General features: G+C 41.5%; 1 protein-coding gene across 1 annotated transcript in view; it reads right to left on the bottom strand.

Moving 5' to 3' along the window:
• Positions 1–2395: 2395 nt before the first annotated feature.
• Positions 2396–26133, bottom strand: part of CUNH17orf67 (chromosome unknown C17orf67 homolog) — a 40686-nt gene continuing 16948 nt past the window's right edge. Inside the window, exons 3-4 of the mRNA XM_077458932.1 lie at positions 8922–9066; positions 2396–3061 (exon numbers count right to left, since the gene is read on the bottom strand). Coding sequence (XP_077315058.1) covers positions 8950–9066 — 117 coding nt within the window. The 3' untranslated portion in view covers positions 2396–3061; positions 8922–8949. The remainder of the gene's footprint in view (positions 3062–8921; positions 9067–26133) is intronic.

The raw sequence follows: 26133 nt of genomic DNA, 5'->3' as shown, positions 1-26133 counted from the left end.
AGAATCCATACCTGAAGTAAGAGCCAAAAAATGCATTGCTTGTTAAATGAAGGGTTGGAGAAATTAATCAATTTAAAATGTCTAGTAAGATGTAAGATTTATGGCTTACTTCAGGAGCAGGGACCTTATCTAAACTGTGATCACTCTATGGACCACTGTTCTATACCAGTGACTTCATTGTTTAGATCAGGAATCTCCAAACTTTCTAAACAAAGGGCCAGTTTACAGTCCTTCAGACTTCAGGTGAGCCAGACTGTGGTCAGCGGTAATATACATTTTTTCTGGCATCAGTGGGAGTAAACTGTGCCAGATCTTTGGTACTAGGCTAAGGTATAGTGCCTGATTGTTGGTGCCTGTGGGAAAAATAGCATCCCATGGTTGTAAATCGCAGGAATTATGCCCCAGTGTTGGTGTGAGTGGGCAAAATAGTGTCTCAAATCCGTAGGATAAATAGTGCCCCAAGGGCTAAATAAAGGCAATCAAGGGCCATATCGCATGGACAGTGCTTAACATGTATTCCAATGGACCCAATTTAAACAGGTACAGAGCATTCCAGTGCAGTCAACAAAAGTAGAACGTGTTGCATTTTTTCAGTATAGAACGCATCTGGAATGGGGCAAAGGGCATGAAAAATGCACACATCCTCAATTGAGTTGAAGAAAAAAAAAGAGGGGAAAAACGCACCAGAACGCATCAAAAAGTACATGCAAACATGCATCCAAAGCAGAAATGATGGTGGGAACCAGCCCTTAAACCTAGGTTTACCTAAAATAAATAACAAAAAAATCAGCACAAGTGGTATTATTTACATTTTGAGATGTGTCTCTTGTGCTGCTGTGTCCTGATTTAGCGGAAATCACCATGCTCTGATGCCCCAGTCATCTTCTGGTGCGACAAGAGTTAATAGAACTGAAGGTGCATTGACAGGCAACCCCCAAGAGCAAATCAGCTGATTAAGGTCCACTAAATTATATAAAATTGGTAGTCTTTCCTTGCTTGCTGAGAACAACACCACCGATTTTCATTCCAGTTGAAGACAACCAATTAGCTACAAGTTCTCCTCTGGACCAAACATGAATCTGGGGACCACCTCTGTTGGATATTATTTCTTTTCACCCAAAAGTGCAATATGCAAGACAGTGGCACATTCAACATAAAGTACCTCTATTTTTGTAAGCATTTTTGTAACTTCTGAGATCTACTCAAGTCTTGAATAGTCAAATCATTCTCCTTGGGAACCTGAACAATTGTGGGAAAGCATGGGAGGTGTGTAGAATTCTAACATACTCAGCATTTCTATTGCAAGGCCTTCTCCTATTGGTGCTCCTGATCATACACTTCTTATGTAAACAGCATAATCCAACGATTTTGTAAATTTTAGATCCAAACTTGATTACTTGATGCTTTCTGAGGTTCTTCTGTAAGGTCTATATTTTGTAGTATTTTGTTCAACTTTAGGCAGGCCAGTAGGTTAAACGTAAAAAGATGTGCCGATTTCACGCATTCGAGATGGATGGGTGAATCACTGCCACTGTGCTATTGTGTTCTCATGGCGTGGAGCCTTCCCAGACATCAGAACGCAATGACCAGTGTTGCCAGTTATGGCCGGCGGCACTTATCATTCAGAAGAAACCCAACAGGGTGGTTGTACAGAAGTCAATTAATAGATTGACTTCTGTACAATCAGTGTTGTTAATGGCCCAGTCAAAGTCAAGACCTAAATCCAATTGACAATCTGTGGCAAGACTTGACAATTGCTGCTCACAGATGCTCTCAATTCAATCTGACAGAGCTTGAACTATTTTGCAAAGAAGAATGGGCAAACATTTCACTCTCTAGATGTATAAAGCTGGTAGAGACATCCCCAAAAAGACTTGCAGCTGTAATTGCAGTGAAAGGTGGTTCTACAAAGTATTGACTCGGGGGGGGGGGGGCGCTATACAAATGCACTCCACACCTTTCACATATTTATGTGTTAAACATTTTGAAAACCATTGATCATTTTCTTTTCACTTCACAATTATGCCACTTTGTGTTGGTCTATCAAATAAAATCCAGATAAAATACATTTATGTTTTTGGTTGTAACATGACAAAAACCTTTCAAGGGGTATAAATACTTTTTCAAGGCACTGTATAAGGAAAGGGTTCCCTGAGACTGGAAAGGTTTTTCAAGGGTTCCTTTGTATTGAAAAGGTTGAGAAAGGCTGCTTTAGAATATCTGTTGAGTTCTGGCTGGAGTTGGGTTACCTATTTTAAAAAAAGTGGTGCAGTCTTTTAAATCAATGATTACAAACAGGATTCATTCAGATGGCATCATAAAACAAACAATATCAATGAAAAGACAAGATAAGTCTAGATAATTACAAAAGAAGGACAATTACAAAAGAAGGACATTTTTTTTTACATTTGCAGTGAATTTATTGTAGCCTGTATAATTAAAACTTCCAAGGTTATACAGTAATTCATGCAGATATACAATGCAGTACCATATATAAAAGCATTTTTATGTTGTACGTATACACTTTTTTACATTAATATGTTATAAGAGAGAACACTATCGGGAATTTACTTTATATAGTCAAAATTTCAAAAGTTTGTTTTGCACTATACCCCATTAGTTTCCAAAAATTAAAATAAAAATAAAATTTGTACCCTTCTTTGCAAGGTGTATAATGTTGTCCACTTTTGAAAGTAAAGTCCAAATTTTTGGAGCCACACAGCGGGTTAGGGTTCAGGTAATTGCATAAATGCATTTCCCCAGTATTGCACATGAAAATATTGAGATATATCTTTCCTCCACTTAATAGACATTTGTTATTCTGATCATTCCTAAATGCAAAACAGAACACATAACTCAATATGTTAAGAGGTTAATTGGTTGCTACCACTTCCAAGCCGGCGGTCGGGGTCAGTTGACTTCCACCATGAACAAGTAGTTTGGTCCACTACAGGTGTCCTTGCTCACATAGATATTTCAGACTTCAGGGCATTTAGCTTGAAGGATTCAAAACTATTCTTGCTTATTTTTGGTGAGAGTACTTTGAGGTCTTTATCCAGATCTAAAAGAGAAGCATGTCTTTTACAATTAAATATTGAAAAAGGAGCTAAAACACCACTTGCTGTGTAAAAATACAGTAAAAAGTGCAACATTATTACACATTACCAAATACAATAGGGGTATCCAACCTGCGGCCCAAGATGGGTATGAATGAGGCCCAACACAAAATCGCAAGCTTACTTAAAAATTTAGATTTTTGGGGATTCTTTTGTAAGAATGCATTTACCGTTAGCCAACAAATGTGGCCCGAAGATAAATTTGGCGGTGTCTCTTTATTGGACTTTTATCTTCCCAAAGAAAAATATCCCACTCTTCACAATCACGTGTCTTATTCATCTCATCAGTTTTTTGTAGCACCTATATTTGTGAGCAACTATTTTCAAGGATGAAGCACATGGAGGGCAAAATTAGAATCGAGATATCTGATGAGCATCTTGAGAATTAATTGAGAATTGCTACTACATCAATCCAACCAGATATTGAGATCTACTCAAGTCTTGAATAGTCATTCATTTATTTAAAACAGCATAATATATATCACACTAGTTTTATGTTGCCCTCTTTTAAAAAGATTACAAAATAAAAATGAATTTTTATTACTCAGAAAGGTATATTATCTACATCAGCGATCGTTAACTTGTGATCTGCCTGACTTTTTCTGCTCATCACGGCCCCTGTACAGCCTTCCTGGCAGGCGCTATACAATATTTTCACAAAAAATACACTACAATCCTTATTAGTGGACACAAACATAACATAACTTACAAAATTCTGGAAAAATCTAAAAAACAATACTGAATTAAGATAATAAAAAAAGTTCTGTGTGTAAATGGGGTTTTTAAATGTGGCTTATGCTGTATGCAAGCAGCCTATGTTACACTATTTTTGAACACAGCCACAGGTGCTATATTGACACAGCCGTGTGGGTGCAGGTATATGGCCAAACACAGACAGTATGCAATCGGGGCCACTCACCCGCACCTGCACACTTATCAAATTTGGACATGCGGCTGTGTTCATACAGTCACTGCAACCTCAAAGAATAACAGGCGGCTCCAGCCACACATACAAACAGTTCGAACCTGTGTGTATGAGCCGTTAATTTCTCGAATAATTGTTTACATTTAAAAAAAAATATGTTTTACAATTTGTTATTTTTATTTATTTTTTATTATTATTATTTTTTTTACAACGCTGATTGGGGGAGGGGGGGGGGGGTCGGACGGGCTTTGGTGAAATATCAGGGGTCTTAATAGACCCTTGACATCTCTTCTTTGAGACAAATTCTTCAATTCCTTTCTCTGTAGCCTCAGTTGCACTGAATTTGAATAAACAGGAGACAGAGGCTCCTGTTCATTCATAAACTGAAGCACAGTTTACTCTGCTTCAGGTTTGAATGGACACAGGAGCAATTGGCAGCGACCGCTCACAGTGCCCAATTCAGAAAATATGGACCTGATAAATTAAATATGTATTTGCCCCTTCCCCCACTGTCTATCTCCCTGTGTACCCGCAGCAGCCATTGAGAGAGGAAAGCAGGCAGCATGGGGGCAGGGCTGGGCACATGGGGGGGAATTCGATGTGGGCAGCACATAGAAAGGGATCAGTGTGGCAGGGTAGGAGGACAATTACAGAATGATGAACTGTGTCTCTCCCTCCAGCAGCTGAAAGCCGGTGGGAGGGAGAGGGGAGAAACCAACTTTCAGATGCTGGAAGGGAGGGAGAGACATAAACACAGTGCATCGTTCATCCCGCCACAGAGATCCCCCTGCTGTCTGGGCCCCCTGTGTACAGGAGGCCCAGTGGTAACCCCCTGTCAGCGGCCCTGGAAGGGGACAGTCCAGTTTTAGAACTGTGTTGGGGCATATGCAGTGGATGAAGAGGGCAACTGGCAAAGCCTGCTAACATTCATTTTTGGAAAAGTATTGTTATCCTAAAACTTAACGTGAACTGTTAGACAGGGTCAATTCGGTTTGTTGCAGGCTGGCTGGAAAGTTTGCTGGGAATTTTTGTTTGTTGTCTTTCGAAATGCATCGCCCTTCCATGTGCTCCTTGCTGCAAAGACCAGTTATAGGTTGGGGTGGTTGTCATTTGTTTATTCTAAAACTTTCACTGAACTAAATGCATATCGAAAGCTTATTTTAGGTCAATGATTCTGAAAGGTAAAGGTTATCACTGGTGGCCTCCCTAATTTTCTCATTACTGGTTGCTCCTAGATTTATCCATTAAACTAACCCTAAAATTAACACTAAAAGTGAACCTGTGTCCAGAATATGCACACAAAACTATTTACATATTCAGAACAAAGAGTAGAAACACTGGAAGTAGACGTCGTTTTGAGTCCACATGTTTAGACATTCAAGCATTCCCGCTGCTCGTTCCTAGCAAGAAGTGCTGCTGGACACTTCCTCTGAGGTCATGTTTCGAAAAGCTATTTAAAAGCTAAGTTCACCTCTCAGACCATGTTTAATGCTACACCCATATGCACAGATTTGTAAGCCTGAACCCCCTGAAAGTGTGAGAGCAGCAGACTTGCATTTCAAGTGGCTAAGGACAAACACGGCAAAGTCTTGATTTTGAGTCCCTGCCTTAGAAACTCTATAATATATAAAATATGTGCTGCCACACCCACTCAACAGCACTTACAATTTTCTCTTGGTACCCCTGAGAAGTACCACAAATACCTGTTGATCCAGTAAAGCCCATCTAATGCAACTTTCTGGGATGGGGTGGCAACAATTCTGCACTGCTCCCGAAGCAGAGTTGATACACTTCTGTAGGTTGTGTCTGCTTGTAGGCAGGTGCAGTCTGTATTCCCCGCTATAGGTGGTGCTGGACCGAAGCAGCGGGGGGAGGAAGTTGTGAGGAACTTGGTTTCTCTATCATTTCCTTGGTCACAGGGAGACATCTATGCAATTGAATGCTGGCATCTAACGTGACTTCCGTGGCCCTCTTCAGTCAGGCAGAGTCTATTTAAGACTCCGGATCCAGGATTTGGCACGTTTTATGCGTGTGGCTATTGTAAGTACAGGTTCCCCGTCTGGCAGGGACAGTGCTTAAAGATAGGGAAAGGTTCTGGAGGAAGAGGGACAATGCGGGGACTACGCCTACCTCGCTTCAGGAAACCTCCTCTTTGGGTGTGGACCAGCCAGGCCACATCCCGCTCCTCATTGCAGATGCTGTCTGCTTTTTCCAAGTCTACAAACTGCTGTTACAATTCATAAGTGGCTCTGGAAGGTCATGCCCACCCTCCAGGCCTAGTTGTAAGGTCATGCCTACCCTCCAGGCCTAGTTGTAAGGTCATGTCTACCCTCCAGGCCTAGCTGTACTGTGTCTTCAATATATTACTCTTGCCTATATTGCACTGTGTGTTTACTGCCCCCCACACCACCCTGCACCTTGCTCACATGCTTGCACCACAGTCGCTTGAGAAAATGTTGCAGCATTGTCACTGCCGATTAACAAACCTGTAGCTTGTCAATCAGTACTTGGCCACACCTAGCCCCACCCACTGCTTTCTGGATTGACAGCACTGCCTCCGCTGATAAAACTCTTCCACTGTGAGCTGCAGTTCTGGAGGGAAGTTATAGGAAGATTTTTACTTTTTTAAGTGTTTTGCACCACATAATAACTGCATTTGGTAGTTGCTTAGGTTGTCAGACAGGAGCCTTTAGTGTTATTTTAAAGGTGCAAGAGCTGCAAAGAACAGCAATACTTAATTAGCCCCCCTAAGAGATATGTCAAGCAAATTACAGGAGACCTTTAATGCTACAGATTAATTATACCACTGATTTAACAGCAGCAAAAAACAATAGGTTTTCATCCAGGCTATGTGTGTTCCTGTCATGTATTCACAGCGGTATAATTATGTGCTGCTCTGGATTGCTGCGTATGAATGTGACTTGGAATTTTAAAGTGTATTTTTAGCCTGTTTCAATATACTTAAATCGATGCATTTTTGCACCAAGGAATTAGACAACATAAATAAAAGCCATGAGGCTTAGTGCAGATTGTAAAGGGAATCTATCATGACTGAAATGTGAAATATCCATTGCTGACATTTTTTTGAAGGTGCATGCTCTGGATCATCACATCCCTGCCTAATATGTTATGAGCCTAAAACAAGCATGTGCAAATCCAGAATCAGGATACCTGATAGGTGTATGCTTGGACATAAGAAAATCGTGATCTGATAGCACCACCATAACATGCCTCCATCCCTAATATATACATACAAACAAGAATTCTGGTCATGGGACTTTAAATGAGGCAAATCACAAAATAAAAGTAAAAAAATAGAAAATGTATTATAAAGTTTAAAAATTGATTTAGGAACACAATTAAGAGCTGACAAATGGCACATGATTATTATAATAAATTCATACAAAAACAATACATGGTACAATAGAATAGACAAATGCATAACAGATATAAAATGTAAGGCTCAGACTGTCTTGACTTATAGTAACTCTATGCGTTTCGTTGCTCATGTCCATTCTTGAGGAGTATGTTGCCAAAATTCTCTGTGAATATAAGTATTAAATAAAAGATGTGTAGGGGTAAAAATCCCTATATGGATAACAAAAAAATATATACTATATATATATATATATATATATATATTTATTTTATTTATTTTTTTGTCACCCATATAGGGATTTTTATGCCTACACATCTTTTATTTATTACTTATATTCACAGAGAATTTTGGCAACATACTCCTCAAGCGTGGACATGAGCCAGGAAACGTGTAGAGTTACTATACGTCAAGACAGTCTGATCCTTACATTTTATATCTATCATGCATTTGTCTATTCTATTGTACCATGTATTGTTTTTGTATGAATTTATTATGATAATCATGTGCCATATGTCAGCTCTTAATTATGTTCATCAATCAATTTTTATTCTGTTCCATGTTTTTCACTAAACATGAAATATACTTCTACGATGAATTTTTGAATACACTTTATAATACATTTTCTAATTTTATTTTATGATATTCCTCATTTAAAGTCCCAATACCAGATTTTTTTTTTTTTTTTTGTAGGTGTGTGCTTATTCCAGGTCAGTGACCAAATAAACACATGGGCAGAGCAACAGCATAAAAGAAGGGTACAAAAGCAAATTGAGGGACAGAAGCATTGTCAAACAGGGTAGGGGTTGAGACAGGCTACGGAGAGAATCATGGTCAGACAGGCTAAGGGTCGAGGTAGGCTGCAGAAAGATTTGTGATCAGACAGGCTAAGGATTGAGGCAGGCTGCATAGAGAATCTTGGTCAGTCATGCTAGGGGTCCAGGCAGGCTGCAGAGAGAGGCATGGTCAGACAGACTGGGGGTCGTGGCAGGCTGCAAACAAAAGCATGGTCAGACAGGGTAGGGGTCTAAGAATGCTGCAGAGAGAATCGTGGTCAGACAGGCTAGGGGTCGAGGTAGGCTGCAGAAAGATTTGTGATCAGACATGCTAAGGGTTGAGGCAGGCTGCATAGAAAATCGTGGTCAGTCATGCTAAAGGTCGAGGCAGGTTGCAGAGAGAGATGTGATCAGACAGACTGGGGGTCTGCAAACGGCAGGCTGCAAACAAAAGCATGGTCAGACAGGCTAGGGGTCTAGGAATGCTGCAGAGAGAATTGTGGTCAGACAGGCTAGGGGTAGAGGTAGGCTGCAGAAAGAAGTGTGGTAAGACAGGCTGGGGGGTCAAAGCAGGCTGGAGACAAAAGCATGGTCAGAAATGCTAGGGTTTGAGGCAGGCAAAAGGCAGAAGAATGGTCAGACAGGCTAGGGCTTGAGGCAGGCTGCAGAGAGAAGCATAATCCAAAGTACTGTCAAAGCTCAGAATTCAGGAAACAGAAAATGGATACCTTCATAGGCCAGGCTGTCTTGCTGCTATTAAACAGGGTTGACAATGTTGCGATTGCAGTGAGGCTGGCAATGGGGGTTCCACCAATGCTCATAGAATTGTTCCTCTGATCTCTGCTCCAGACGCTGGAGATACAGCATATACTCCTATAAAACACAGAACAAGCATCTTTTATCTAAACCGTGCTTTAAAGCTTTTGTTTGTATTGCTCTACATCAAGTCAAGTCAGAGATGGTATAACAGATATACAATATGCAGGTACACAAAAAAATAAAAAAATAAAAATCACTAGTAGTAGTAAATACAGGAGCATACAGAGTGCATAGCATTTAATGTACAGGTATGTAACCACGTCAGTAGATCTTAGGACAGTGATGGCGAACCTTGGCACCCCAGAAATTTTGGAACTACATTTCCCATGATGATCATGCACTCTGCAGTGTAGTTGAGCATCATAGGAAATGTAGTTTTAAAACATCTGGATTTCCAAGGTTCGCCATCACTGCCTTAGGGTGAGAGGCACAAATGAGAGAGAGCACCCCGGGGTTCACTGACTGGCGCATTCGTCCAAAGCATAACAACATGTGTATCTAAGGGAGTACCCTGAGTACCACACATGGGTCCAGACTATGCTGAATGAAACTGCCAGCAGTTGATCTACACATCAGCACTACCATCAACATCCCAGTAGAGTCAGTTTCCCGCCATTTTTCCCAGATTTTGTTATACTTGGCGGGGCACCCTCTATGAGCATACAATACTTTATTATAAGGTAGGGTAGCGTTAACAGCAGTCATCCATTCACAGATAGTGGGATGCAGGGCCCTAAGCAAATTTCAGGTAATTAACATTCTAGCCATAAATAGGGATTCTTGTAGGAAGATGTGAAGGAATTTGTCAGTATCAGGATCCAGAAACAAGCCTAGTAGGATTTGCTTAGGGCATAGTGTGAGAGGGGAGCCCACTTGATCATGCAGAAATGTTACTATCTGAGACCAGTAGCCCTGTATAACTGGGCAGGAAGAAGTCTACGCCTTGACGATACACGTATAGGGGACGGGGCCTACGTATTGACGTCACATCGCAGCTATCTCTGGAAACTGATGCTTGTATGCCTATCCAGCTAGCATGGCTTTAAAGTGCCATTCTTATCCCACTGGATGAGAGTTATCGGGGGTTCTTCTGAACCTATAGCAGGGGGTGTGAAAAAGACGGAGGATTAAAAGTGTCAGATATTTCCATTATACCCAGAGGGCAAACTGATAATTTTGCTGCTGGTAAAACAGGGGTCAAAATGTGAGGTGAGCAGCCTATGATACTGGTGGAGTATGTGGAGCAATATCTTTTTCTCACTTGTTGGTGAATTGTTATTTTTTGGATCCACTATAATCAGTCACTTGTTATTTTTTTATGGACTATGATACATATATATTTCTTACGGACTCTTAAAGATTTATGGATTGTTTGTGCATGGTGATAATGCTGATTTATGGTGAAGCACTGGATCACACACATATATATTGGTTTATTATTTATTATAGCATACTTAGTAGCACAGCACTGCATTGTTAATTTTATTATTGTTCCCAAGTGGAGTAAAAGCACTTTTTTAGTGATAGTGGCTATATATGTATTTCTATTCGCATTTATTTACACTTTCTATTTGATTGCGCTGATTGATATTTAATTTACACAACAAAAGGTACCACTAGATTCTCCAAACCTTGGACATAGAGGGCTGTGATTTGCATGAAATCTGGCTTGGCGGCAAGGGGTCAGGTAAGATCTATGTAGTATATATAGCTGTGTTAAGCAGTCCGAGAGTTTAGGGGAGACCAATTTGCAGGTTTCAAGCACATCATCCCATTTCTCATCCTCCAGCTCTCCCATGTCTGCCCCCCATTAGCTTTTCAACTGATATGCTAGGGTTGTAGCAGTCGGTGTTAAAAGATAATTATGGAATGTAAAGGTGAGTTTTTTAGACTCTGACCCCAACATTACATCTAGAGGGTACAGTTGTTCCAAAAGTGATATTTTATTCATACATGAAGCCTAGTGAACTGAGCAAGCCCTTGGCTTTTTCTGTGGATGGGATATTCCAACAGTGAGATCTCTTTGCCATAATTTATGACTGTGTTCTTGTCCACCTGGGAAACAGACCTCAGAAATTACCAAATGAGCACCAGAAAGGTTTAGTCAAGAATTAAGTGATGTAACTTTCCACCATCTATCAAACATCGAAAGATCAATTTTAGGTAAACTTAGGTAAAGTGATATTTTATTCATACATGAAGCCTAGTGAACTGAGACAGCCCTTGGCTTTTTCTTTGGCTTTTATATTCCAACAGTGAGATCTCTTTGCCATAATTTATGACTGTGTTCTTGTCCACCTGGGAGTTTCGGGTGTTCCCTTCCACCTCTATGTATTTTATGTATCTCCTACTACTTTCCCTGTAATATAAAAAAAAAAAACCTAGAGGTGAAAGTGAGATCCAGTCATAATGGCTGCTACTGTTGTGCAGACCTCAGAAATTACCAAATGAGCACCAGAGAGGTTTAGTCAAGAATTAAGTGATGTAACTTTCCACCATCTATCAAACATCGAAAGATCAATTTTAGGTAAACTGACCCTTTAAGTTAAACATCTCACATACATGCATACATACATAGCCAATATTGTAGCTTATTATGTATATATTCAATCAATTTTTGAGGTTAAACTGAAAAGGAGCCTTTAACAAGTTATAAAACTTTAGATGGGGTGATGTGCATGGTATCAAATGTATCTTTTTAATATTCATCCTTTATGAGACCAAATTGACCGATTTAAATTAATTATAATCAGCATGTCTGTTTGAATTTGGTAAAATTGAAAAAACATCATGGAGCCACCAAACAAAAAGTTCAAATGATTTTATTTTTAAAAAGATTATTTAAAATATATTGGAGACTGCATAAGGCAGAGAAAAGTCAAGGTGCCAACCATTTCAAATCTGCTTATTTGAAACCGCAGCATACACTTTATGCGGCAGAATGCTCCCAGAAAGCTTAGAATCCTTGCAAAGTATATACCTCTTGTACAGCCTCTTTTTCCAAGAAAATTGGAGTTCCACTGGGAAGCTATGTTATCATTTTCAATTGTATTTATTGATAATCTTGTGTCTATGGATGATTGCAGATATCAGTGGAGGCTGTTGGGGGCTACAAAAGATGTTCCAATTGCTGTATCGGTAAACCCTAATAGAGGATTCTTAAGACAATTTAGGGAGGTTAGATCATCTTTGTATATTCATATGCTCTCCAAAGCATCCACCAGCCCAAAAGGAATCTTTTCTCTTTCCCGTTGATATCTTTTCCATGTTCCCCTGTTCTGTTGGAGCCCTCAGAAATTCGCAGGTACATCCATGTATGAAAAAACTAGCTTCCTTCAATTGTCTTAAAGATGAATTCTAGATATATTTTTTATATAGCCACATTGGTCTAACTTGGACCAATGCAACTATGCATATGCCATTCCTGTTGGATCCCCCTAGAAGCTGGAAATCACTGTATTGGATAAAGCTACTCCAGTAATCTCTCCTTGCATCTGAGTCCTGTGCCAAGCAGCTGCACTGCTGCACTTTGAACACAAGAGTTTGCCTGCCCAGCACAAGGGTCATTCAGAAATCAATTTGTATTTTCTTAATGAATACAAAGCATGCTCTAATTGGACAAGATAGAGAGGTGGGGCAGTAACATCACGCTCTCTATGTTGTTCAATCAGAGAATGCCTTGCAATAATTACAAAATGCAAAGCATAAATGTCACCCATTCTGAACAGTTGACTTTCTGTGCTAGGCACAAGACCCGGAAGCTAGCAGAGATCATTGGAGTAGCGGTGACTACTATGTGCTTTCCACGATCTACAGCAGGAATGGATCTTCAAGTGGTCAATGGTTGGGTTTCAGGGGGTCAGTGAGGGTTAGATAAAAAATTACATTTGTGCCATTGTTCTCTGCACAACCACCATCTTGTACTACTTTATAATAGCAAGTGCTAATTCTCATTGTTTGGCAGTAGTAGTAGTAAAAGTAATAGATTTGAGCAGAATTTAAATTGTTTTGAATAATTTGTCCAAAATAATTGTATTTCATTTTGGTAATGAGTATCCATTAATTTTTGCATGAAAAGGAGTGAGGTTTTAGTTAAGATTTTTATTATTTTCAAACTTTGTATGTCATACATGTATGAGGTGGTCAAATTTCAATAAAATATAGTACATACTGTATATTCATTGCATGCAAAGTTGGGTTTATGTCAATATTTCTAGGGAGGGGTCCATAGTTTTCATCAGATTCCTAAAGGGGTCCATGATTCAAAAAAGTTCAAGAACCAGTGCTGTAGAGCAGTGATCTCCAAACTACGGTGCTCCAGCTGTCCCATGAGACACGTCCCATGAGGCATTGAAAAACTCTGACATTCACAGACATGACTAGGCATGATGGGAATTGTAGTTCCTGAACAACTGGAGGGCCATAGTTTGAAGACCCCTGCTGTAGAGGGATCCCACAGGTATGGTATAAACATACAAAACACAAGTGAACAGAGGGTGTAAATCAAAGCAGTATGTCCAGTCTTACTCTCAATGGTATGGTGTTGTCACTTAGCCTATCAAAGCATTCAAGAAAAAATATTCCCCTAGTGTGGGGGAAACAAAACGCCTAAAAAGTTGACAAAGAGTGTGTACAGGTCAATTGCCAAAAAGGTATAAAATATGTATTGTAGTCAAAAACATGTGGTACTCACCCAAAAATTAGGTCCAGGGTATGAGAACCCCCAGATGGGGAAACACATAAAGCCACTTAAAAAAAATGCATCAGTAAAAAAAAAAAAAAAAGCGGCATCAGTACTTCTGAATTTATGATGGACATCAACGTCATCCTTTCCTCCAACACTGCGTGGAATGGAAGGGTCCAGTAGGCATTCGGGAAATATAGGAATACCAGCATTCACTTTAGCTGCACTACCTTAAGAAATCCTAATTGTCAGAGTATAAGGCATTAGTACCCCGTTGGTCAGTACACTTGGTGTCCGGACGACTCTGTTCATTGTTATATATTATTTGTTTGTGTCTTGTTTATGTAAGTATGCCTGTCATGCATTAATAATAATAAAGTGGTTTTATGTTTCCCTATCTGGGGTTTCTCATACCCTGGACCTAATTTTTGGGTGAGTACCGCATGTTTTTGACTACAATAAATATGTTATACCTTTTTGGCAATTAATCTGTCCACGCTCTTTGTCACCTTTTTAGCCATCTTGTTTCCCCCACACTAGGGGAATATTCTTTCTTGTATGGTATAAGCATAGTTACATTGGTCCAAGCTAAACCATGTAAAAAATTTAAATTTTAATAAAATATAAAAAAAGAAATATATCCACTCACAATGCAGTATTAGTAGAGCTGTATAAGGATTAGCCTCCAAGGGATCAGTCAAGTACTTTCATGATCCAGGAATTTGAACCGGCAAGCTGCCAGATCAAACGTTGGTACTGGTGTGCTAAAGGACTGCAGGAGAAGCAACCTGGGAATTCAGATGTAGGGAGAGGATGGTTATGGCTACATCTTTCAAAACGGTCCATTGAGAAAAGGGCAGACAGCTGTAAAACGCGTAGCCATACCCGCCCATTTGGGTTCCCAGCTTTTTTCTTCTGCAGTTCTTCTGCACACCCGTATTAACATTTAATCTGATAGCTTGCTGCTTCAATTATATGGATCTTGACATTACTCTGTTGATCCCTTGGGACCCCCCTTGAAAGTTAATCAGCTACTGATATCGCAATGTAAGTGAATATAGTTTTTATATTTTATTAAAGCTTTTATCATGGTTAACACCACTTTTCACCCTGTGTTGCGGCGGCAAAATGGGGACTTCCTGTCCTGTTCCCGTAACAAAATTGAGTCAGGATGAGTGTTGCTCTGCTATTCACTGGAAGCTTTGTATTTTTTAGACTGAATACAAGGCTTCCTCTGATTGGCCAAGATAGAGATCATGACATCGTCACCCACCTCTTTACCTCCACCGCCAATCAGAGGAACATGGGGCAACATGTTGTCACTGCACGCATATTAGGTATCATTGTCCTGGACCTTGTATAGCCACTTGCCGACCGCAATACACATATATATATATATATATATATATATATATATATATATATATAAAACAAGGATAACTTGCCACAAGTTTGTGGCAGTGTTGAACTGTAAGTCTGTTAACTTGCTGCACATTTTCACTACAAGTTGTACACTTGCAGAGCACACTTGAAGCACAAGTTCTAGTTGACACTTTTCCAATTTGTAGAAAATTTGCATGAAAATTTGCATGGCAGGTCTCTAGCAAGAGAAAAGTTGCAGTGGTGAGTCTACAGCAAGAGCTCTGCAAGTCTACAGCATGAAAATTCAGCCACAGTGACCCTTGTGGTGGAATGACTATTGCACAACATAACTGAACCAGAACTTGCAGCAGACTTGCAGAATGTTTGCAAAGAAAGTTGATCTGGCGTCATGCAATACCGACTTGCTGCAATTGTGCAACAAACTTGTGAAGCCTGGCAAGTCTAGCAATAGCAAGTAATTTTCAAACTTGCAGCTCAATTGCTTGCTATCTGGGCATAACCCTCTGTATTATTTTTAGCAGCCAGGGGCTGGCTTTCTCATGAAAGCGATCCGAGTGGCTTATTAGCTGCTGGATCACTTTCAGAAGCAGCGGGAGGGAACCCCTCCCACCACTCGCCGATGTTTCTCGGGCATACCATTTTTACTGGTGTGTCCAATAAATGATCCAACGGTGTGGCTGGCTGGTCAGAGTCAAACAGCGACCGGAGGACCCGTGCAATGTCATGATGGAAATAAAATACGTTATTTTTTTTACTTTTTTCTTTTTAATCTTTTCTCCATAAAGAGGACCTGTCACCCCTATTTATATTACAAGGGATGTTTACATTCTTTGTAATAGGAAAAATAGTGACCAACATTTTTTTTTAAAGAACAGTGTCAAAATTTAAAATAAAAGGTGAAATAAATAACAAAAAAATTAAACAAATTTAGACGTGCCCGTCGAGCTCACGTGCAGAAGCTGTAAAATAGTTTCTGTAATGCACAGCATGGATCCTCTTCACCCGTCCTGCCTTCTTCTGGCCTGGGCGGGCCCCTCGGGCACCGGCGCCCCTTACAGTTGTGATGGCTGTACCCCCCTGATGGTGGTCCTGCTGGAAGGCTTCATTCTAAGGTAAGTTTCACATGATATGCTAGTATGCAATGCATGCTAGCACATTATGTCATTGCCTTACAGTTTGAAAAAAAAATAAAAAGTTTACTACCGCTTTGAAGTGTATTTTTTTGCCCAAAACTTGTGTTTGAAAATCCGCAAATACCATGTGACACAAAAATTGCAACAGTCGACATTTTATTTACTAGTTAATAATGTTTTGGGGTTAGAAGTAATTTTCTAGCAAAAAATACTGATTTAAATTTGTAAACAAAAAATGCCTGGTCTTTAAGTGGATTGGTAAATTACATTTACTTTTACCTTGTGAAAAAGTAAAATAGAATAAAACATGTTTAATAAAAAAAAAAGAAAGAATTTCCCCTTAAAAGTTCCCCTTTTAAAGGATGCCAGTGCCTTGTATGAATCATCCTTGTTGCTGTTAAGCAAAAAAACTCCTACAACTTCCCCAGGAAAGCTTGCCATTTGCAGCCTGACTCATAGATTTAAAATCTCACAGCTTCTAATTACCATTTGAAATCCTACTCATCAACTAGCGCAGATCTAATTTCTCGCGGACGTTGCCATTTCAACCTCATATCGCTTACGCATCTTGTGATGACAAATTAAAGTAGACCAATGCACATTGCAGGGAATGCAGACAGGGCTCTGGGTAACAAGTATTACGCAGATCCAAACGTCAAATTGTATTAGGCTGTACTCAATACCGATCTCACATACATCATCTCATTGATGAAATAAACATAATGCGATGACAGGCTTCCATGCTGTTACCGCAACCTGACGTGCCGCTGACAAGGCCCTTGCAATGTGCGTCTTTAAGTGCATTAAGTGAAATGTCAGCCGATGCATCATGAACTAACCCTCTCTCTTCTTGGATATCCCTAAAAAAGTTTTGTTACACAAGTAATTTTAGCGCTTGTAGCTTCTAGTTGGTATATTAGAAACATTCCAAACAGTGTGACCGGCCTGTAAAGCCCTCCTTGTTTAGACATCCAATGGCATGAAATTGCTGTGGGGGTTCCAGCCTCTTGGATGTTATGTCAGCAGCCCCAGCAGGCTCAGAGCTGTCATTTAAATGGGGGACTGTGGTCCGGAGCTGGACCGAGTGACAGTCCTATCCAGACCATAGCTGCCACTGCTGGGAAACCTCTCCTGCATCTTCTGCCCAGACACCACTGCCATCCTCACAGCAGGGCAGAGGGCGGGAGGTGCTGCAGACATGGACAGAGTGCTAGAGTCTTTTCAAGTTAACAAGTGATAATAACTCTCTTGTTAACATAATAGGTTGGGCAGCTTCGGCTTTCTGTCCAGATCTGCAGCACCTCCTGCCGCCTGCCCTGCTGTGATGACAGTGGCGTCCGGGCAGACCCAGGAGAGGACATCCAGGCTGATAAGTACCTCTGTCCTGCCGAAGGAGGCTTCCGTATTAAGGGGCACTCTGATGTGAAGGGGCACTGCAATGTAAAAGGGTACTGCAATCTAGAGGGACACTGTAATGTAAAGCAGTATTGTGATGTAAAGGGGCACTGCAATGTAAAAGAGGACTGCAAACTAAAGGGACACTGTGATATGAGTGGCACTGTGAGGTGAAAGAGCACTGCATTGTAAAGGGATACTTCAATATAAAGGGGCACTGTAAAGTAATGGAGTACTGTGGTGTAAAGGGGCACTGCGATGGAAAGGGGTGTTGTGATTGAAAGCGGGACTGTGATGGAAAGGGGCACTATGAAGTGAAGGGGAACTGCAATGTAAAGGGGGACTGCAATGTAAAAGAGCACTATGATGTGAAGGGGGACTGCGAAGTAAAGGGGCACTATGATGTGAAGGGGCACTGCAAAGTAGAGGAACATTTAAATATGAAGGGGCACTGCAGTTAAAAGGGGCACTGCAATGGAAAGGGGCATTGTGATGTAAAGGGGCACTGGGATGTGAAGGAGCACTGAAATGTGAAGGGGCACTGTAATGTGAAGGGGCACTGTGATGGAAAGGGGCACTGGGCACTGTGATATGAAGGGCACTGTGATGGGAAGGGGAACTGCAATGTAAAGGGGCCTTGCAATGTGAAGGGGAACTGCAATGTAAAGGGACACTGCAATGTGAAGGGGCACTGCAATGTAAAGGAGCATTGTGATGTGAAGGGGCACTGCGATGGAAAGGGGCATTGCGATGGAAAGGGACACTGCAATGGAAAGGGACACTGCCATCGAAAGAGGCACCACGATGGAAAGGGGCACTGGGATGTAAAGGGGCACTGGGATGTGAAGGGGATCTGTGATGTGAAGGGAAACTGCAATATAAATGGGCCTTGCAATGTGAAGGGGAACTGCAATGTAAAGGGGCACTGCAATGTGAAGGGGCACTGCAATGGAAAAAGGGGCACTGCAATGTAAAGGAGCATTGTGATGTGAAGGGGCACTGCGATGGAAAGGGGCATTGCGATAGAAAGGGACACTGCAATGGAAAAGGACACTGCCATCGAAAGAGGCACCACGATGGAAAGGGGCACTGGGATGTAAAGGGGCACTGGGATGTGAAGGGGATCTGTGATGTGAAGGGAAACTGCAATGTAAATGGGCCTTGCAATGTGAAGGGGAACTGCAATGTAAAGGGGCACTGCAATGTGAAGGGGCACTGCAATGGAAAAAGGGGCACTGCAATGGAAAAAGGGGCACTGCAATGTAAAGGAGCATTGTGATGTGAAGGGGCACTGCGATGGAAAGGGGCATTGCAATGGAAAGGGACACTGCAATGGAAAGGGACACTGCCATCGAAAGAGGCACCACGATGGAAAGGGGCACTAGGATGTAAAGGGTCACTAGGATGTGAAGGGGCTCTGTGATGTGAAGGGGAAGGGGTACTGCGATGTGAAAGGGCACTGCGATAGAAAAAGGGGCACTGCAATGTAAAGGAGCATTGCGATGTGAAGGGGCACTGCGATGGAAAGGGGCAGTGTGATGTAAAGGGCCACTGTGATATAAAGGGGCACTATGATGTGAAGGGGCACTGCAATATAAAGGCGGATTTTTATGGAAAGGGGCAACCTTCCAGCTGCTGTGCCCATTTCTCAAGAAACCCCTGGCATCCTCTGGAGGAACCCTAGTTGAGAAAGGCTGCTCTATAGTATTCATCTTCACTTCTCCCAAGCAGCTACATAAATGGTGCATGTGAGAGGAGCTGGCAGCTATGCCAGCACAGACACAGAAGAAGTCTTTAATAACTTGAAAGGAAGAAGGGGGCTGTGCTAGGGAACTGGCTTTTTGTGGAGAGGACATACATTGATTGGTCCTGTTAGCTACCTCCTGCCTGACATTCTTTGATTGAAATATTGAAGGAGCCAGGCAAAAAAATTGTTGTCTATACAGCGCCTGGATCCAACAAAATGCAGCCACAGTTTAGATATTTTGACAGCCAGTAGGATAGGCTGTCAAAGTACAATAGCCGCAGAGGTGGATTAATGTCGCTGCACGGTACAGTGTGGATAGAGGAATCTGTTTTCCCTTAGACCCTCTACAAAATCCCACAAATACCTTTCACCCTACCAGTGAAGTCTACCTAATGCATCAATGGAGCGGCAATCATTGCTGCACTGCTGAATTCAGAGCAGTGTTGCCACTCTCATGTAGCCTGTGCCTGCTTGTGCTACAGTTGGATGAGAAGATGTTGCAGGGGGTGTGGCTATCGGCATTGTCACTTCTAATTTACAAGCCTGTAGCCTGTCAATCATCACCTGGCCACACCCAGTCCTGTCCACTGCTTCTGCTGCTGAAGCCCTCCCATTATGAGCTGCAGTGTCAGGGAGGGGGAGCGCGTGAGACACAAATATGGGAGGCTTAGTTATGGAAGGTAAAGGAAGTCTTTACTTTGTTACTTTCTTACGCATCACATAGTTACTGGATTTGGTACTTGTTTAGACAGTCATACGCGACCCTTTAGCTTAAAGTTGATCTCTATTAAGTGTGCAAAAAAAATGAAATTCCCTAATTTCCTGTCACATTAATTTTGTAGTAGTGATAAAAAGAATTGCACTCTGCTGGCTTTTTGTTACTAAGCAAAAATCAATTGCATTCAAAGTTCTGTGTTGAGTCGATTGTAATAATTTGTAGCTCAGTCACTAAGCAAATGATTTAAAGTGGTTGTAAACCTCAGACATGAAATATGAACAAAGCATTTCCCCTCTATAGTGTGTACTTGTCTCAAGTGTTATTTCTCTCTGCTGCTTCATTCCTCTGCCATCAGCATGAGTCACCTCTGATGGGTTTACTTCCTCTTTGTCCTCCTGCAAAGGTAAAGCATAATGGGCTACTGTGCATCGCATAGTAGCCCATTATGTGTCACTTACCTGACACAGGAGCCAGCGAAGTCACCGCTGTCCCCTGTAGCACGAAGCGTCCATCTTTTTCCGGGAATCGCTGTTCCGGCCACTCACAGTGCTGGAGCAACAAGGACGTTACTCCCACGCATGTGCACGGGAGCTGCCACTAACGGCATATCGCTGTTAGCAGCGGCATGCTCAGTGCGCCTGCGCACCACTGTCTACAGCACATGCGCCGTAGACAGCAGTTCCTGTCTTTTGGCAAATATCTCCTAAACCGTGTAGGTTTAGGAGATATTTCATGGACCTACAGGTAAGCCTTAATCTAGGCTTACCTGTAGGTCAAAGTGGTCTGTAAGGGTTTAAAACCACTTTAATGGCCCTGTAATCTATTATTCATGAGACTGTTACTTACCGCCCTTCAGCCTGACTCCTTGTAATGTCCTCTGTGAGTCCTCAGACCTCTCCTTTTCCCCCTCTCTTTTGTTTTGAATGATAGTGTATAGTAGTTGCAGTCATTTGCACTGCTGTTTGTACAAATCCTATAGTCCATAGTCCATGGCAAGAGCAAGCAAGAGAGTGTGACTAATAGAAATGGCCAAACGGTTCAGGCCGAACATAAGTTTGGCCTGAACAGTGCTCATTCAGGTGTTCGATGAACACCACCGAATTTTCTGTGTGCTCGGCAGGATGTTCGCACAGCTGCATCCTGAGTCATGAGTCATCGGCTGTCAGCCAGCTTCCCCGCTGACAGCTGAACAAAAAAAAAATTGGTGAATTGGCAGGCAATAGAAGTTAAAATATTAAGAAAAAAAAAGGATTCCTTTCACAATACATATCAGACCCTTATTTGATCATGCAGCCTGGCAGGCCAGGAAAGGGGGAGATGAGCGATCGTCCCCTCCCCCCTGAACCATACTAGGCCACATGCCCTCAACATGGAGGGGTTCTTTAGGGACAAGGGCCTCTTTCCCACAACCCTGGGTGGTGGTTGTGAGGGTCTCTGTGGGCAGGGAGCTTATTGGAATCTGGAAGCCCCACAGACACCAACAACCAAAGCCCAGGGTTGTCGGGAAGAAGCCCTTGTCCTTAACATGGTGACATGGTGTTTTGGGATGGGGGGACAGAGCCCCCCTGCCCCAAAGCACCCCCCCCCATATTGAGGGCATGTGGCTTGTTCTCCCCTTTTCCTGGCCTGCCAGGCTGCGTGCTCAGATAAGGGTCTGGTATCGATTTTGGAGGGTGGGGGGGAGTGGTCAACAAACCATTTATATTATACATTTTGGCATGGGGTTCCCCTTAAAATCCATACCAGACCCAAAGGACCATTTTTTTGTTGTATTGCAAACAATGGCTTGTAGTCATGAGTCAATTTAAATGTCATTTTTTTTTCTTTATAAATGTCATTTTTTCTGCAGCAGGTTCTATACACAGTACAGATGTGCCACTTTACAGGCAGACTAAGGGGACCCCCCCCCCCAGGCATTATATTTAAAGGAATTTATAATTTTTATTTGTTTCACTTTAAGCATCATTAAAATTACTTTTCCTTTAACAATGATCTTTTTTAACGTTTTTTTTGCATTGATACATGCCCCCTAGGGCAGTACCCCGGCCTCCATACCCTTTTTATGGCCAAGTACTTGTATTTTAGCCTTCAAAATGGGCACTTTTGATATTTCATGTTCAGGCCCCATAGACTTTATTAGAGTTTGGGCGTGGGTCTGAACTTTTTCTCTGTTCAGGAACTCTGGTGCAAGCCGAACCGGGGGGGGTTGATTGTTCGGCCCAGTTCTAGTTACTACATTCCTACATACAGTGAGAATATGGAGAATAAAGGTAGCCACCCTCCAACAGGAAGTCAACAAGATAAAAAAAAATAGGGAGGAGGCTGAAAGCAATAAAAGGGATTTTTTGAGTTAAAAGTATGTACTTGAATATAATTTTAAATATTTTTTTTTTAAAACAGAGTTTAGTGACACATTAAAGTGTTACTAAATCCACAAAAGTAAAAATCAGTCTGTAGTCTTTTAGACCCCTGATCCCTCCATAAAGAGTACCTGTCACCACCTACTACTGTCACAATGGATGTTTACATGTTTACATTCCTCGTGATAGCAATAAAAGTGATCTGAATTTTTTTTTTTTTTTTTTAAAGGGACAAAAAAAAGACAAATAATAATAATAATTTTTAATGCGCCCCCGTCTACGCATGCTCGCGCAGCAAAGAAAACGCATATGTAAGTTGCGCCTACATATGTAAACGGTGTTCAAATCACACATGTGAGGTATCTCCACGATCATCAATAATTCTAGCAAAAGATCTCCTCTGTAACTCTAAACTGGTAACCGTTACATTTTTTTAAAGCGTCGCCTATGGAGATTTTTAGGTACCCTCGTTTTTTGCCAATCCACGAGTGTGCGCAATTTCAAAGCGTGACATAAGTATCTATTTACACGGCGTAACATCATCTTTCACATTATACAAAAAAATTTAACTAACTGTACTGTTTTTTTTAATTCATGAAAGTGTATTTTTTCCCCAACAATTGCGTTTAAAAGACCGTTGCCCAAATACTGTGTGATATAAAATATTGCAACGATCGGCATTTTATTCTCTATGGTCTTTAAAAAAAAAAATTATACATATATATATATATATATATATATATATATATATATATATATATAGATAGATAGATAGATAGATAGATATAATGTTTGGGGTTCTAAGTAATATTCTAGGAAAAAATACGGATTTTAACTTATAAGCAACAAATGTCACAAATAGGCTTAAGCGTGAAAGGGTTTTAATGAGGTTTTCAGAGATCGAGCGGCCTAATAAAAGTCAATGGGAGCGGGGATGAGGATACAATCACCTTCACTTGTGTGAACCGGGACTTAAACAGTTACAGCACAACATCTGTAGTCAGCTACAATTCGCCAGAGAGAAAACTGTATTTATTTTGTTGTTTTTATGGTTGTGACAAATCTGTTACAATGTTACTATGACTTGGTCCTAGTGAAAGACACAATTATGGATAGAAAATTTGTAAAGCTATACTGCCATCTTGTGGGCTTGGGTGAAAGTGTTACTGTAATGCTGTAGATATAGCAACATGAGGCCTGTCATTGCAAACCTCCTTCTAGGAATGCTATCTAACTGGCTGTTATTCTGATCTTTTGGCATCAATGCTTCTGAGTCACTGGCCTAGAAGGAATATGTAGATCACCTGGAAGGAATATGTAGATCAGAAGGGGCCTTCAGAAATCAGAGGTCTTTATCTGCAGACTAGTTTTGGGCTCGGTAACTTCAGATATTGATGCTAAAGGGTCAGAATGAATGCCAGGCAACAAGCATTTTCAAGAAAGAAAGTGAGGGGGATTCCAAAATTTTAGAGTTGCCTCAGAACAAGAGGTAAATGGAATTCTTCCAATGGGGACACCTGTTTCTGGCACTACTGTCTACGAAGGGAATTCTCCTTATTTTATATATTCCTCTAACTTCCTGTTGTCCCCTTGTAACAGGAAGTGCAGGAAAATTTAGCACTGTTGGAATTTATACTAACAAAGAACTACTTTACTTTTAATGACCAATTATATTTGCAAACTCAAGGCGTTGCCATGGGGACCTCCTGTGCCCCAGCGTATGCAAATTTATTTTTGGGGGGTTGGGAGAGACAAAGTCACTCTGATGATAAACTTGCTCCATTCCTGGAAGACGCTCTTCTATGGTATCGCTATTTAGATGATTTATTTATGGTATGGACTGGAACTAAGGAAACATTCCTCCAGTTCATGCAAGAATTAGATAACAATGAATTCAATTTGAAATTTACGTTTACCTTCGATACAGAGCGGATTCCATTTTTAGATCTCTTTATCATAAAGCAGCCCGATGGCACTCTATATACGGATCTTTATCGCAAACCCACTGCAGGCAATACTCTATTGTTTGCCACCAGCGCCCACCCGGAACCCTTGGTGCGCAGCATCCCGTTTGCACAGTTTCTGCGATTACGCAGAAACTGCAGCCGAGACGTTGACTTTAAAGTCCAAGCTGATGCCTTACGTGACCGTTTATTAGCCAGGGGCTACTCCCCCACTAATTTGAGGAAAGCCTTTAATAAGGCCGTGTCTCATTCAAGAGACACATTATTACATAAACGACCTAAGACGACAAGTAGTGAATCATTGAGATTCATTACAACATATTCTGCTCATCATAAAACTCTTCGGAATATCCTCACAAAAAACTGGCATTTACTCACGGAGCATCATGTTCTAGCTAAATATATACGGCCTACTCCTGAACTAGTCTTTCGAAGAGCATGTTCCCTTCGGGATCGTTTAATGCATAGTCACTATACATCTACTAGTCCTATGCATAGACATTCTAGAGGTACATTTAAATGTAATAACTGCCCCCGTTGTCCATGGATCCTGGAGGGTAACCAATTTACTCTACCTAATGGAGAAGTTTTTCTACCTCGTACGTTTTCTGATTGCAGTACGAAGGGTGTCATATACTTTATGACTTGTAAATGTGGAGCCTTTTATATTGGAAAGACTATCCGAGAGTTTAGACAGAGGATTGGTGACCACTTATATTATTCAGAAAGTGGGAAACTTACCACAATTGGTAGACATATTGGTTTTTACCATCGTTTTGATACCACAGTGATCCAATTCTTTGTCCTCGAAGTAGTCTTTCCAAACCCTAGGGGTGGAAACTGGGATCGAACGATCCTACAGAGGGAAACTCTGTGGATCGAACGACTCAACGCCACCCTACCACCAGGTCTCAATGAGACAATTTCTTACAAACCGTTTTTATAATAGGTGACGTTTAATATGCCACCAATAAAAAAACCCCCATATCCACTCCCCTCTTCCCCCCCCCCCCCTAAACTTCCTAAGTGATTCTCTGGTGTACGTTTCTGTTTCTTTTTTCTGGGGGACTATATCCCCTGGTTATATATGTATATCTTTGTATACTAAAAATGATGTATAATATGTTATATATTTTTTGGATAAGTTTTTTGTTTCCCATGTTATAATTTTTCCTATGTGTGGGGAGATGTGCTTTGACCCCTAGAATTGAGGGACAATGCTTTATGGGTAATATGGAGTGTCCTTAATTTTTTTCCCCCCGGTGGACATGTGTTTCCCCTGGTCTGGACGATTTATTCGCCCGACTTGCAAGGGTTAACCTTTGGATCAATGATCCATTAGTGTTGTTTCCCTTGCGCACTGGCGCAGTAACAGTTTAGTACTGCACCTGCGCAGTGTGGGGCAACAGACCAAATGACGTTCGGACGCCGCCGGGACTTGGCGTACGTCCGACGTGGTGGTTGCTAGGTAATCCGTTCGGGCGTTCTATCAGACCGCCGAACGGACGCACCTGCGCAGTAGCGACTGATCAGTACGCCTGCGCGGTGCGGAGAGGCAAGCCACATGACGTCGGACGCCGCCGACTTCCGGCGGACGTCAGACGCCGTGTGTGTTGGGGAGTCTATTTAACGGTCGAATTGACCGCCGATTGGACAGGTGCGCACGGACTCCATCAGGGCTGCATTAGGATATTGTCCCCGCTGACAGGTAACCACTATATATGATGCTATTTACTC

This window comes from Lithobates pipiens, unplaced genomic scaffold, assembly GCF_037356315.1.
Source record: "Lithobates pipiens isolate NorthernLeopardFrog02 unplaced genomic scaffold, aLitPip1_a1.2 Scaffold_28, whole genome shotgun sequence".
NCBI classification, from domain to species: Eukaryota; Metazoa; Chordata; class Amphibia; order Anura; family Ranidae; genus Lithobates; species Lithobates pipiens.
This window is presented reverse-complemented; position numbering and strand designations above follow the sequence as displayed.